The sequence below is a fragment of the Lactuca virosa genome, chromosome 7 (genome assembly GCF_052849685.1).
Source record: "Lactuca virosa cultivar CGN04683 chromosome 7, Lactuca_virosa_CGN04683_v6, whole genome shotgun sequence".
In the NCBI taxonomy this organism is placed as follows: Eukaryota; Viridiplantae; Streptophyta; class Magnoliopsida; order Asterales; family Asteraceae; genus Lactuca; species Lactuca virosa.
Window position 1 is genome coordinate 26,642,171 of NC_136432.1, and position 16,215 is coordinate 26,658,385.

The 16,215-nt window shown below is 35.3% G+C and overlaps 1 protein-coding gene across 1 annotated transcript; it reads left to right on the forward strand.

The window, feature by feature from the left end:
• The first annotated feature begins 10,007 nt into the window (after positions 1-10,007).
• Positions 10,008-12,526, forward strand: HT1 (Protein kinase superfamily protein). Its single transcript, XM_079058643.1, has 3 exons — positions 10,008-10,838; positions 11,541-11,996; positions 12,103-12,526. Exons 1-3 carry the CDS (start codon positions 10,422-10,424, stop codon positions 12,352-12,354), a joined length of 1,125 nt encoding a protein of 374 aa, XP_078914769.1. The 5' UTR covers positions 10,008-10,421; the 3' UTR covers positions 12,355-12,526.
• Positions 12,527-16,215: the final 3,689 nt, after the last annotated feature.

The following is a 16,215-nucleotide window of genomic DNA, read 5'->3' on the forward strand; positions in this document are numbered from 1 at the left end:
CGTGGAACATGGGTCATGAGTTGAGTGCTAGATTGGGACGAGTGGTTCCAATTATGTGTCGGATCAGACTCTGGTGGGTGAGTTTGGTTTTATCTGTGTGGAGGATGAGCAGTTTGAGATTTCGGGTGGAGCTCATTCTGAGGGAGATGTGTTTCCGTCTGACGTTTTAGACTTGAGTGAGCTAGTTCGTTGGTTTGGGAAGGACCACGAGACAAACAGAACTAGTAAGTAGTAGAAGACAGAGGTCGGAAGAGAGGCGACTTCAGATAGGGTTAGTATTCGCTTGGGGTAAAGCGAACTTCGTGAGTTGTGCGTCACGACGAGCCGAGATAGTCATCGTGAGAAGGAATCCGGTAAGTCGTTTTATCGGGTGTGCAGTGGGTAACCTTTGGAGGTTCAACGATTGGGTCGAGAGTTGACCTGGTGCTCAGTGTTGAAAGTGATATGTGAGAGACGGGGCTTATGGTTATAGAGGTCCGAGGACACTTCTGAGAGGGCACGATCATTTTCTTGTATTGAGAACAGAGTATTGGGGTACGTTTTATTCAGATGGGTTATGATAAGCAGTGCAGATGATGGGTCTCTGGTGAGATGTGACCCTTTCGTTCCTTTGGAGTACGATCTGGATCGACTGATATGTCAAGTATGAGTGTTCAGCAGTTGTTATGGTCAGTGATTTGATTCTATTAGTCGTAACAAGATGATTAGAGCTTAGGGTATGATTCTGAGATCGGTAACTCGATGAGTGAATGACATGATGATATCATGCATGTGCGGTCGTACAGGGAGTCAAACTGCTAGAGTCCCAGGTTTTGAAGAGTCAGAACTGGAACCGCAACGGCGGGGGGATCCGTCCTGTGGCAGGATGGAGAGTTTCTGTATGGGTTGGGTGTCTTGAGAAGAGATTCCTATATGACATGAGATAGCAGTGGTGCCATTGGAGGATATTCAGACTGATGATAGCCTGAATTATTTTGTGAGGCTGAATGCGATCTTTCCATGGAAAGAGGTGTCCTGGTTCAGGTCCAGTGGCAACATCGGAAGGGATCCGAGTGGACATGGGAGCCGGAGTCCGAGGTGCGCGAGCAGTACCCAGAGTTATTTCCAGAGTATGACTTCCAGGGTGAAGTTTGATTCTAGTGGGGGAGAATTGTAACATCCGGACTCCCATGCATATTATTTATATATTTATTTTTGGGGTTTATTGAATAACTCGATGAGTTGGTGCCTCAACTCGTCGAGTAGAGTCGCGTTGTGTGTAACATACACGTTTTGAAATCGTGTTATGTAATTTTAAAAGTGAATAATATAATGAAATATTATATGAATTTGAGCGTTGAGTTCTAACAAATAGTTTTTACTAGAAATGAAGTAAAACTATGTTTAGAATCACTCGGAAAATATTGGAAATCTTATGAGATTCCAATCAAATGTCAAATATTGAAATTTAACAAAAATATAAAATTTGAAATAAGTGGAATTTTATTATTGAAATTTGTAGATAATTTCGTTAGAAACATTTAGGCGAAAACCTCATCGAAATATGAGTTATAACGAAGAAGTTATGACCAATCGAAGATTCGCGACAAAACCGACACGGCACCGAATGACGTAAAAAGTGAGTTTTCGATAAACTATTTTTTAGCCTTGGTGATCTAAATGAAAGTCGTATTATTTGTTAAACAGAGAATTTTCATAAAAAGAACGTCCAAATCTGACTTCGTATGAACAAGTTATGATTTTTCTAAGTTTCGGAATAGCAGTAGACAGCAAAAAACTCGAAATAAAGATCGAATGATTTTTAGCCGACGCAACCTAAACGAGAATCGAAGGTCTCATCAGTAGTAGTACAACGGTAAAAAGACAGACGAAAACGAACATCGAATGAAGAAGTTATGAATTTTTAACGGATTTTCCTGTCCCGGTCTGTTAAAAATAATAATATTAAAAATAAAGTCAAAATTAGCTGACGAAGTCTAAACGAAAGTTGTATAGTATATTCTCGCCTACGCGTGCATATAAAGAACGTCAAAAACGAAGCCCGTATGCGAAAGTTATGGATTTTAGAAGATTTGGGCACAAAATCCGAGGAATTTCGCATGCATGGCTCGGAATTGGCCACGTCACCTCGCCCGAGAAGCTGCCTCGTGTCCGACTCGTGGCGCGTCTGAAGCCAGCTGTCCTTCGTGTGTCACAACCCTCGCATCCGAAGCGCAGGTCCAGTCCGAGACCGACGCGTGTCCGCCTGCGAACCGAGCCACCCGCCCCTCTCGCATGCGCGCCACCGAGTCCTGGCATCTGCTGCCGCGTGTCTCCTTCTCAGCCGTTGATCCTCGGTCTCGCATACTATATAAGGGAGGGTGCGAACCCTCCCGACTAATGTTGGAATTTCTTACATTTTTACACCCTAAACTTTATTCAAAGCCACTTTTAATCCCCCGAAGCCCCGGGATCATTTCCAACACCCGAAATACGTTCCGAAGTGCCCGAGGAGCCCGATAAATTTATGTTTTCGGTTTGAAGCTCAACCCTCGCAGGGCCCGGTTTTCAATAAAGCTCCCGGTTTTCAACGAAGAAAACTATTTATTATAACGAAGTGCTGCACAAATTACTATTTTAACCCCCGATTAATTCACGGTGAGTTCAATATATGGGAAAAATTGTATGTTATGTGTTATATGTACTATGTGCTTTTCCGTTGTTATTATTTCTGCTATTTATGATAGCAAAGCTATACCTTTGACCATGTGATCAGTGAAAGGACTTAGATTCACGGTGGTACTAGTATGTAGCCTCTGGCCATGTAGAGCATGTCTCGTAAGAGAATGACTTCTATTCTATGGAGTTGGCAGAAGGTCAGACAGGGCTGAAAGCCTGAAATCTACCAAAATGTTTAATCAGAAATTGTATGTCTTCTGTGCCATTTGGGCCGAAGCTTTATTGATGTATATCAAGTATCGAAAGTGTTATGTCTCATTGTTTGTATATCTTTGAATCAAATCATTGATTGATATGGAAAGTTTGTCACATGATTCACATATGCCTTTGTTGTTCCTTGTTCCTATTTGCTTCTGCCATATTGAAGTATATATATGGCATAACATTATATTGTATCTATTATTGAACTCACTAAGCGTCACCGCTTACCCCTCTCAATGTTTAACAATTGCAGGAGATAAGTAACCACTATAGTCGTATACTGTTGGAAGGTTTAGAATAGTTATAATATTACTTTTGTATTTAGGGATCATGTATGTATAAAAGTATAGTATCCTTGGTAGTTGTGTAATATATAACCCTTTGTAATACTCGGTTTGTATCCAGTCGTTTGTAATCACTTTATCAATGTAAAATATTGTTTTTATGAATATGCATGTAGCATGTTTTGGAGTAACAATTGTCAAGTATGAAAGTTTGGGTCTTTCAGAAATATGAAAGTGTGGGTCTTTCATTGTGCCACGTGGGATTAATGATCTACTCGACGAGTCAGAGAGTCGACTCGCCGAGTAGACCCTGTGAAGTGAAACCCTAAATCCCCGAGTGGGGTCTATTTAAGGGCACTTATAGCCTCATTTGCGGCTCATCAGCTGCTTACCTTCACCGAGAGAAACCCTAATCGCCCTTTGAGCTAATAGAGAGAGTGTGAGCTAAAATTGAGTATCTTGGTGCATCTTTAGAAGAGAAGGGAAGGATTTCTAGCAAGGAACGAAAGGAGGCTGTTAGATCTATTGTTATTCATCCAAAAGCTTCTGTAAAAGGTATAAAGTTTATACCTTTCTCATTAGTTTGGGTAGATCTCATATTATTGGAGATTAGGGCTTCTTTTCTATCTAATATTGGGACTTTGAGGGTATTGTGTTCATATGGAGGCTTGGACTTCTGATCTGGACCTTGTGAGTTCCCTAGAGTCCAAAGGTCCCTGCTTTATTCAACCTTTATAGAGCTCTTGAGTGAAAAACCCTTATTAGAGCATGTTCTTGGCATTTCAAGCCCAAAGTGCCATGCATGGACGTAAAGCTTGTGGCTTTACGTGATAAACGAGCCTTTAGAGTTTGGATCTAGAGTTTGAGAAGGTTCTCTGCCTTGAAATCGTCTGAATGAGAAATAAGTCTGAATGGACTCGCCGAGTCGATGAGCCGACTCGACGAGTCGGTTAGGGTTTGTCTCGATGAGTTTGATCATGCGATAACTCACCGAGTTGGAAGCCAACTCGACGAGCTGAGTTGGACTTTCATGAGACTTCTGAGGAAAAGAGTGGACTCGACGAGTCACATGGGTGCACTCGGCGAGTCAGGTCAAACATGGACTGTTGACTCGAGTTTGACTTCTGTTGACTTTTGGGTTTGGTCAACATGAGTAATGGAGAGCCATAGAGGGGTAAAATGGTCTTTTACCCATTCCAAGAGTTTGAGAGAAAGAGAAATAGCTTTGATTTATTTAGAGCTGTGAATAGAATATTAATTAGAGATAATTATCCTATATTTTAGGCGGAGGCTAGACCGATGATTCGTGTACGAGGTGTGTATGCTTGCTTCGAGGTGAGTCATCTCACTATACTTACCATGAGTGGTATCTTTGTGTGACCGAGGTGTCTTATGTGCTTATATTGAGAATTGTGATATCCTGCATTATTTCTATGTGATTTATGCTGTGTATTATTCTGAGCTTGCCGAGTTAGGACCGGAGGGTCCTCCCGAGTTATGGGACCGGAGGGTCCCACTGAGACACATTGACCGAAGGGTCTTATCTGAGTATAGCCATGAGAGGCTAACGAGATATGTGTGGTATTTTTGGGAACTCAGTAAGCTTCGTGCTTACCGTGTTATGTGATATGTGTTTCAGGTTTTTCTCAGGATCGCGGGAGGGCGCCGGTTCGATTGTACACACCAGAGAAAGAGTTATGTTTGAGGATCCTGAATTATTAATCAAACAATTATGGAGTTGTGTTTTATAAATTAAATAAATGGGATTTTGTGAAACGTGTTATGAGAATTATGTGATTTTTAATTGAAAAAAAATTTGTTTAAAAATTTACGGTGTTACAGTCAGACCCATTAAACCCTCCTGATCCATGATTACCAGTCAACACCCCTTTTCCCTTTGTCGATCTTTCCTTCGCTCCACCTGACAAGCCATCGCCACTACCTGAACCACTGTCGCCACTACTTGATGACCACAGAACCATCGGTTCTTATCCTCCGTCATCAGCCTCCTTTACCCTCTCCTCGTAGGCTTTCAACCGCCCAACCACATCCTCGAAGCCCACCGTCTTCAGATCAAGGAGCTGCTAATGGGAGGCCACGATGTAGATGTATTTTCTTGGGAACGACTTGAGGAATTTGTTCACCATCTTTGATTCTTCAATTGTCACACCAAGTGCTTCCGATTGTGACGAAATTCCTGACAGTTTATCGATGAAATTGTCTATTGATTTCGTCTCGGTCATCTTCAGCCTGTCGAAATTGGTGCTTAGGGTTTGTAATCGTGCCTCTTTCACCCTATCAGCCCCTACATAGCGAGCCTTGATCGATTCCTACAAAGCCTTCGAAGACTCGACATCGCCGATTTGCATTATCAAGCTTTCTGGAATCGCCTGATAAAGTAACCCCATAGCAAGGTAATCTTTCTCCTCGTTCTTGCCTGTTCCTGGATCGATCACATTCCAAGCCTTGTGAATTCTAAGCACCACCTTCATACGTAGGGACCCGACAGTGTAATTGGTGGGTGTGAGCATCGGACAAGCAACATATGTCGCTCCGACCTCCTTGATTCTAACCGGAGGAGGTTGTGCACCATCTTCACCATCCGACATGTTAATCTAGCTTGTCAACAAGTAACAAAATCGATCTCACAGCCTTCGGTTCCTTGGCTCTGATACCAATTAAAGTGAACAAGAACGAAATCAAAATACCTCTTTAATTATATTAGGAAAATAAACTCAAAACCTAATTACAATTGTTCTCATAATCATAAACTCGATTATATATATATATATATATATATATATATATATATATATATATATATATATATATATCTTCATGCTTAATAAAAACCTCCCTTACATGCTACATGTCCTGCTTATACACAAGAAATCTGCCACGTGTCATTCTCTCCACCTATTTACCAATTTTTTCCCGCCAATTTCAATATCAATATGCGATTCAATTTCAATTAATAATATACAAAAATACTAGATTTGATTGCCTACATTTTAGGAGCCAATTTTGATCAGTTTCCGTTTACTCATCTCTATCTCTACTCTTGCATTCCTTAATTCCTGCATTGAATTTGAAATTCAAATTGAGCTGAAAATTGAAAATCAGTTTAAATAAATTTAGATTTAGATATCGAACATTCTAAAATTGAAATTCAATTAATTATCTTTTTCCATATATATATATATATATATATATATATATATATATATATATATATATATATATATATATATATATATATATATATATATATATATATATGCTGCATAATAGGAGATGAAATTGATTCTAAATTATCTTTGAATAAACTTAAAATTTTCACCTATAAATATCATACACCTAATATACTTTCCAACATTTGCCGTCAGTCTCATATCTAAAGCATCTAAACCCTAAAAGAGTCTGCATTGCAGGTAATTGATCCTGGTTTTTTTATCTGCAAATCTGATAAATTGTTTATTGTTTGATTTTTTATGTTTATGTTAATATATTCTTCTCCTTCTATTCATTTATTCTCTGTTAAAAACTATTGATTTTCTTTGCTAAACACTATTGATCATCTTCACAAATTTGCAGAAAAAAAAACTATATTGTTTATTTTTTTCGAACTGTTTTTTTAACAGAAAAAAAACCATATTAAATTACTATTTTAAAAGTAATTTTCAGAAAATTATGTCTACATATTTTGACCTATATTGCAAACTAAAAATTCATAATTTTGCAGAAAACTAAACTATATTGTTTAATATTTCGATATGTTTTTTTAACAGAATACAAAATTTATCTAATAGGGCAACCTACTTTTGCATATGCATATGTTTGTATTCTTTTACTTTTCTTTTTATGTTGTATAGAATAATATGAATTTAACATTTTCAAAAACATTTTATTAACAGAAATTTACATTTATATCTTTTTCTCTTTGTATTATTAAAGAAAAAAAACCCTATTAAATTGCTATTTTAAAATTAATTTTCTTAAAATTATGTCTACACATTTTGATTATATTGCAAAGTAAATCTTCACAATTTTGCAGAAAAATAAACTATATTGTTTATTTTTTTCGATCTGTTTTTTTAACAGAATACAAAAATTTTCTAATAGGGCAACCTACTTTTGCATATGTATATGTTTGTATTCTTTTACATTTTTTTTATGTTGTATAGAATAATATGAAGTTAATATTTTCAAAAAAATATTTACTACTGTTTTTTGTCAACAGAAATGGGCTACTTTTGCATATGCATACGTTTATCAAAAAAAAACTCATGCCAATTATGTTTTTATTTCTTAATCTTTCAATGTCTTACAAAAACAGTTTTTGTTTTTGTATACACAATATGTTAAAAGGTATTGAGTTTCTTTGCTAAACAATATTTATTATCTTTACAATTTTGCAGAAATCTATTGAGTTTTTTAATTTATAATGTTTGTATTCTTATACGTTTCTGTTTATGTGATATATATTAATAAGTAATTTTCTGATAATGATGTCTATTTGCAATATCTTTCAATATCTTACAACAATTTGTTATTAAGTTTTTGTTATTGTAATTTTTTTCCACATAAATGACACCAACAAATGTTACATTCATAGCTGATGTGGATGTAACTAGGGATGACTTGACTTTCACACTTCGTGTCATAAACTTGTGGAAGCAAATGTCTTTCTACAACAAGGATGAAATTTACTTAATTGAAATGATCCTAATAGATGAACAGGTAACTTAATAATATTTTTTTTCTTTACTAATACAAATCTAATATGATTTAATTATAAATGCCAATTTATATCATACTTCTTTTAGGGAAACAAGATCCAAGCAATTGTCTCAAAGAAAAACATCTCTAGATTCAAAGATATTATAAAAGATAGGCATGCATTTTACATTAAATATCCAATATTTGCATCACAAAGGATGTGTGGTTTGAGGTGAACTCGGCTTCATCATAAACTTAGTTTCATCCATAACACTGTTCTTACGGAATGTCATGACTTTTCTAGACCTACATTTGGTTTTGAGTTTGTTGACTATCAAACTCTTATCTCATTTCTCCATCCTCAAAACATTGCTATAGGTTAGTTGATTTTAATATATTTTAATTATCGACAAATTTTATGTTTGAATAAAATATTATATATTAACATTCACAAGAAAACAATATTCTTCTTTGTATGTTCATTTATCTAGAGTTCAAAGTAGAAAATGATTAAAATTGTTGATTTTAGATAACGATGGTAGACTAACAAATAAAACATCCAATGTTGTGTATAAATAAGTTTTTAGAAATTTGTAAAAAAAAACTTTGTACAATTTTATTATTTATATAAATTTGAGTATTTGTTTTAGTTAAATTTAGATTTCATTTTATAAAATTATATTTTTTTTGCATATCTACAAATACAAATTGCCAATTGCATATTCAAACAACTATCGGTTCGTAATTTCAACCAATAGTTATGTTATCATATTACTGCAAAACATATACATTTTTTAATTACTAAATATTTTATTATTAATTTTCAATAAATAAGTTTCAATTTAATTAAAATAAGTTTTAAATTTCTAACCCGTGGAGCCCACGGGTTATAACCTAGTATATATATATATATATATATATATATATATATATATATATATATATATATATATATATATATAGCCTAACAAACCAATTTGTATTAGACTAGGAAACTTAAACTTGTCATAAACTAAACTTTCCATAAATTAGATTGCTTGGATCCCAAGACTTAGGATTCTAACAACTAATTCAATGAGAGTCTGGTACTCTGGTTACACTTCCTTGGTTTTATGCTTCATGTATGAATCATTGTTCCACATCAACGATGGTTAAATGAAAAAAAACAAACAAATAGGCAAGGGTTACTAGGTAACCGGTTATTTGGTCAACATCGGATAAAATTGGAAGATGTAATATTCGATTTAGAACAAAAAATAATAGTTTTAAAAATCGAAAAAAAATATAGTAACTTTTGTACTATTTACACTATAATTCTTCCTATGTACAAAACTCCCTAATTTATAGTTAGATTTTAGTGAACTTAGAAGCACTAACGTATTATCAAGTGAAAATGAAATCCCCAAATGACTTGATCTATGAATGCGACTTGACACACTCAAAAGCCAAGGGCAAAAGCATTGAATGATAACAAGGGGAAAAAGGAGAGTCGTAGAGAAATTTCTCTTATCTTTTTGGCTACTCTTTTTACCTTTTCTATGAACCAGGAATTCACGAGACTCTCACTCCATCCTCTTGAAAAAATACATACTTTTCTTGACCATCATGATAATCTACTCATAAAGTTACATGGGCATCCCACAAACAAAAGTCATCTCTTTAATCTTCCTTCGATTAAAACTTTTGCACCTCTAATCCTATCAAGAAAACGGTGATATTGTAGTTTATCTGTAACATATATACCTGATGGCTCACTGCTAATACTAATCATGAAGTTTAACATAAGACGTACGTATAGGCTAGCTTGAGAAAGTTCTATGGGTCTTTGTCTGTTTATTTCATGCAATTTTTGTGGGACCTGCAAAAGAAAATGAATGTATAAATTAAGAAACGGAGCCGACGTGACGAGTCTTTCCAAGGTTAGAAACAGTTAAGAGTATTATAAGATGTATGTACGTTACAACTATGAATGCATTTATAACGTCCCGTTTAAGTTATGTGTGATATTTCTTTTTCCGGACTGTAAACCCTACAAAACCCTTGTGAATATTTCCTTTTCCTTTTACCTATATATTCATTAGGGTTTCATGAGCTCTTCTCCTTTTCCTTTATTGCTGGTACTTTTCTGAAAACAATGTTCCTTTTGTTAAATGGGAAAAGAAACCATCATTTTATAGGCTTCTTCTCCCTCTTATTCAAGTTTTGATGATGGTTTCTCCCTTCATCATTCATTGTTTTGGTCCATCGATGAAAATCCATCTCATCTCCACATTTTTGTGCAATACCCATGTCTTCGTTTTTGAATTTCACCATGCATTCCCTCAAAATTCAATCCACACCCCCACTTGATCACACAGAAAGACCCCTTATTTGCTTTTCTTAATTTTGTTGTTCATGAGAAAAGTCATTGTAATCACGAATCAGGTTCGTTTTTAGCCTACTCCAACTAGTTTGGGACGAAAAGACTTGTTTTTTTTTTCTTTTGTTTTTCTTTTTGCAATGGGTATTTCTTGTTTCAACCCTTTTAGATTCAAGAAAAAGGAGAAACCCATTTCATACCCATCTTCTTCATCAAAATCCCCATGGAAAACTGAGATGGAAAACATGGAGAGAAAAAGATTTGACAGTCTTGAATCATGGTCAATGATTTTGGATTCGGAAAACGTGGAGACATGGGAAGTGGCTAAGGAAGATCAAGAAGAATGGACAGCTGATCTTTCACAGCTATTCATTGGCAATAAGTTTGCTTCTGGTGCTCATAGTAGGATTTACAGAGGGATTTACAAGCAAAGAGCTGTGGCTGTGAAAATGGTGAGGATCCCAACTCATAAAGAAGAAACAAGAATCATGCTTGAACAACAGTTCAAATCAGAAGTTTCTTTGCTTTCTAGACTCTATCATCCCAACATAGTGCAGGTAAATACTTTAGGCTGGTTTTCCAAATCTTCTATTAACCCTATTTGAGTTGTTTACAATTTACAATCATCCATAAGTATCATTCTCTAACAAGTTTGAAACATCGATGCTATATTATGGTTCAATGTTCACACCGAACAATGATCAGTCTTTTTTAACACAATATATATACACGTGCAAATCCACAACAAGATTGTCTTAGGAACGTAAGTTAAAAGACACAAACTCATGAAATTAACCATATCGAGTTCGACGAATACCCTAGTTTGGTTCGGTTTATAGATACCCAACTAATTAGTTTGTTTCACACAAATTTAAATTGATGGTTATATATGTTCGTGACCATAGGAGTCTAATCCAATTAAATTGTCCATATATATATATATATATATATATATATATATATATATATATATATATATATATATATATATATGTCATTTTTAGAGTCACGGGTTTGAACATATTTCGTTACTATCATATATCTACGAAAGAATCAAAATAAAGGATTTAAACCATGGAAGTATATTTATCTTGCAAAGATTGAAACTTATGAATGTCGTTAAGTTGGGTACATATATAAAATACATACTTCATTTCATCCCTTAATTAATACTACTAGTTATGAATGTCGTTAAGTTGGTGATCTCCAAAGTTTTGTGTACGTGCAGCTTGTAACGATTGCCCGTTCTTTCTCTACAGTTCATCGCAGCTTGTAAAAAGCCTCCAGTATATTGTATCATAATGGAGTACATGTCACAAGGGACACTAAGGATGTACTTAAACAAGAAAGAACCATACTCGCTCTCAACGGAGACTGTATTGAGGCTTGCCCTAGACATATCAAGGGGAATGGAGTACCTTCATTCTCAAGGGGTAGTTCATCGAGACCTAAAGTCAAACAACCTGCTCCTTAACGACGAAATGAGAGTGAAGGTGGCTGATTTTGGAACCTCGTGCCTTGAGACACAAACACAAGAATCAAAAGGAAATATGGGGACTTATCGTTGGATGGCTCCTGAAATGGTGAAAGAGAAAGCTTATACTCGAAAAGTTGATGTGTATAGCTTTGGGATCGTATTATGGGAGCTCATAACTGCTTTGCTCCCGTTTCAAGGGATGACTCCTGTACAAGCTGCATTTGCAGTAGCTGAAAAGGTTAGCAATTATAAATTACATACCACAACTATCAATTAGATCTTCATCTTGTTTTTGGAAGAATTCATCATTTTCTTGCTCTTTTATTTGGGCATGCATTTGACAGAATGAACGACCACCACTCCCTGCAAGCTGCCAACCGGCCCTTGCACACCTGATCAAGCGATGTTGGGCAGCAGAACCATCAAAGCGACCAGATTTCACAGAGATCGTTCAGGCTTTGGAGAAATACGATGAATGTGTGAGGGAAGGGCTTCCACTCACTCTTCACTCCGGACTCATCACCAAAAACATGATACTGGATCGTTTGAAATGTTGTGTGGCTATGAGCTCAAATTCGATACCTGTACATGCTTAAGTCGTTAAAATGTTAATCTTTTTTTTTTTTTTCTCTTTTTCGCGCGGTTCAATTCTATTTCGAAATACTAATTTAATTAAGTAGGTAACATTATTTTTTATGATTGGTATATATAGAAAAGTTCATGCTTGACTTTTGTAACTCTTTTATTTTTAGTGAGTTAATGAATATAATGCCGTTGTAGTATACTACTAGAAAAAGGGGCCGTTACCGATGGATTTCCTACCGTCTTTTGGCATTAGTTTACTGTTCCCCTTTTATCTATGGTCTTCTTTCGTTCAAGTGAACTGTTTAATTTTGACTATTAGTTCCTGTATCACTTTTATACCCATTATTTTGACCTCAGGTTGATTAAATAAAAGTGAACTCATTCGTGGTTGTAACCTTAAGATATGCTGTTTTAATTCTGGAGAAAAAAACAAAACTAGTAATTTCTGTAACTTTTTTCAAGAAATAAGCAAAATTTAAGCATTTTCCATCCAATAACCACCAAATTTATACCCCATTTTGACACACTCAAACAACACCGTTTTTTCAGCATTTTGCTGCAGTGAGGACCCTCATTTTGCAAGCTCTTTCTTTCGTTGTCAATTTTCTTCAATGCAGCTTTCATCTTCTCCACCCATGCTTCTTTGGTCAGTATAGTGTTCTATATCACAGCAGGTATTCACTAGAGCCTGAGCTCATTGTCGAATGTAGAGGGGCAGTTAGAATTTGGACAAATCGAAATAGGAACAGAAAGACATTTTGAGAATTAAAGAGACTTTTAAATGGAATAGTTAATCAGTATACTAAATGACTGCTTTGGTGTGAACTTATAAATTGGACTAGATTGTCCATGTGTATTTACTTCATATGTTTGAGAACTTTCGGGAGTAGGAACCACCCAAATTAGCAACAACTCATTCCCACTTAAACACATGACATTTTCTCGAGACTTTCCTAAGGATTCGCAGTTTGCTAACAACTCAAACATCTAATATCCACAAACAGAAATTAAATATCTTTTTATTTTTGTTCCTACAAATCCTTCTACCCAATTAAACGGTGACATGTATAACATTTAATGGAATTTAATGATATTTTAGTATACTAACGTGACATTTTAGTATACTAAAATATCATTAAATTCCATTAAATGTTATACATGTCACCGTTTAATTGGGTAGAAGGATTTGTTGAAACAAAAAATAAAATCATATTTAATTTTTCATATATTAATTTAATGGTGTAACAATATTTTTAAGTTCAGTATAGATCGATCATTGAAAATACTTGATAATAACATAAAAAATACAATTGTGTTTTATAAAGTGATGATTATGGTGTATGGTTAAAGTTATAAAAGGTATATATATACTATTATCCAATATATATTATTTTATTTGAATTTAGAAAGTGTTACTTAAAATTAAAAATATGAATATATATTTACAAATACTCGAATTAGTTAAATATCATATGTAACAACAAATAAAGAATTATGTTAAATCTAACAAAAATAATGTTTGTGATTTAAATCAATATTATCATGTAAAATATACTACCTTTATACCTTTGCACCTTTTGTCTCATTTGTAATTTTAAATTAGAGTATTTTATACCTCTTTTTGTTTTATATGGTATACTTAACAAACATAGTATTACTATTTCCCATAAAGTGTTATTAATATACTTTTTTGTTACTTATGTTCCAATTAGATGGGTCCTATATACCTGCACGGCTGTACCTTTAATCACTTTCTCGCTCACTTTTTTCATAAATTAATATTATAATGACAAAAACCCCGTATTAATTTAACTAAAAACTATATTTAATTAATAACAAAACTAAATTTATCTTATGCTTCCTTCGGTTTTAGGGAATCTAATACTGTACATAACACTTTTTAGACATACACAACAAATTATGTTTTATATATGAAATATCCCAAAAACTCATGCTAAATTTTTTATTTTTAAAATAATAAAACATCCATTTAACAAAATTATATTCAGGGCAACCAATTTGTTCATAAACCGTTATTCTGAAATCAGAGTTAACAAGAAGACAATGCGGAATTTCAAATTATGAATTTGTTGATATATATGTACAGTCCCGCCTTCGCAATCCGATAAATACATGCAAAATGGTTAATCCATAACTATAAACACAAAACTTAGTGAGTTCCCCAAAAAACATCGCATATAACACAACATAATAATCAACTACGGGATTGTCAACAATCTTGGGACTATCAGCGGTCCTAGTGGGCTAACAGCACGCCATGTGGATTAACAACACACCTCACGTGTTATTAGCAACCTTAAGGAATATCAACAGTCTCATAGACTTACATGAGTCTAGGAGTCATCAGCAACTCGGTTCACATATAATAACAATCAACAAAATAAGACCCAGTTTAATCAACAGACATGTACTACCACACATGAAAGTATAGTGAGAAGACTCACCTTACTCACGAAGCCAACTAACCATAGTTGTCAAAATCGCGATCATAATCGTAGGATTGTACGATCCTACGATCTTAGGTATGAAAAACGATTCGGATCGTAAACGGATCGTATTTGGGGTAGGATCGTAAGATCGTAAGTAGGATCGTAGGATCGAGATCCGATCCGATCCTACCTTCCCTTGATTTTTTTTGGCAAATGAATTTTTTTACCACTTTATGTCTTTTTACTCTTTACCAATTTATCATTTATCATTTTGTGTTGTGACTTATGACTAATATTTTGAAGTTTTTATAACTTTTGAACAAAAAATTGAATGTTTGAAATATATTTCATGATTAAAAAATTATAAATTATAATTATAATTTATTTTGTGGGATCTTAGGATCCCGATCTCGATCTTACGATCCCGATCTTGCAAACCCAAAAACGATCCTACGTAGGATTCCGATCTTGACAACCTTGAACTAAACCATTGTTCACTGCCTCGCCACCAGTGCTACAACACACCTATCAAATCATATAATGTAACACCCCGTTTATTAAATAAATAAATAAATAAATTAATGAATGTATAGTAGCCCTAAAATCAATAATTATATAGCAAGGCGTTGGTATCGAGGAGTTAATTGCTACTATTTTACGAGTTGGGGGTTCAAAGTGTAAGTTCCAGACTTATTTTGTAAGTATTTATGAAGGCAGGGACTAAATGGTAACTTCTGGGACTTCATTTGAAGAGATTTTGGGGCTGAGGGGCTATTGGGTAAGTTTTAGACCTAAAATGAAATGAAATTATGTAATCAGGGGCAAAAGAGTAACTATTGGATTAAAGTTGAAAATATTTAGTGAAGGAGGGGCTGAACTCGAATAATATGAAAGAAGTTTGAGGGGTACGGGCGAACCCGTCACCCTAGCGTGCATCCTCCATATTTAATCAAATGAAAACCCTAACCCTACTATGAAGCATCAGCCGCCTCCACCTTATTCCCCACCCCAGCGCCGCTGTTCCCTTCATTGAGTCACCACTGCCACTACTCTTCTTCCGGCAACGACCAGCGCTGCAAGGGAAGTCTCCGAGGCCGGAGCACCTGTCGTATCTGTTCCATCATGCTTTGTTGAAGACGTCTCCGCCATGTGACCTCGCTGTGACGTCGGTGCTCTTTGGCAGTCGCCTGTCGTCTTGAGGCTGCCGTGTGGGCTGCGGTTTAAGTCACCACCAATGATTGACGATATTTTTCGTGGCTCGCGAGGTGGTTTTGCCTAAGGGGGAAGGTCCAGTCGAGAAGGGGTTGTGAAGAACCACTATGGCGGTCGGCCATGGTGGCTGTCGTCGTCAACACCACCGCAGACGCTGCTGTTGCCGCTAGTACTGCCGTTTCCGGCGCCGTCTCGCGGCTGTTTCACCGG

What these genes read in the sequence shown, in the direction of transcription:
- HT1 (XM_079058643.1), top strand. Translation starts at nt 10,422, where the DNA reads ATGGGTATTTCTTGTTTCAACCCTTTTAGATTCAAGAAAAAGGAGAAA. An exon ending in ATCATCCCAACATAGTGCAG is followed by an intron (nt 10,839 to 11,540) that starts GTAAATACTTTA and finishes CTTTCTCTACAG; the next exon opens with TTCATCGCAGCTTGTAAAAA. An exon ending in CATTTGCAGTAGCTGAAAAG is followed by an intron (nt 11,997 to 12,102) that starts GTTAGCAATTAT and finishes TGCATTTGACAG; the next exon opens with AATGAACGACCACCACTCCC.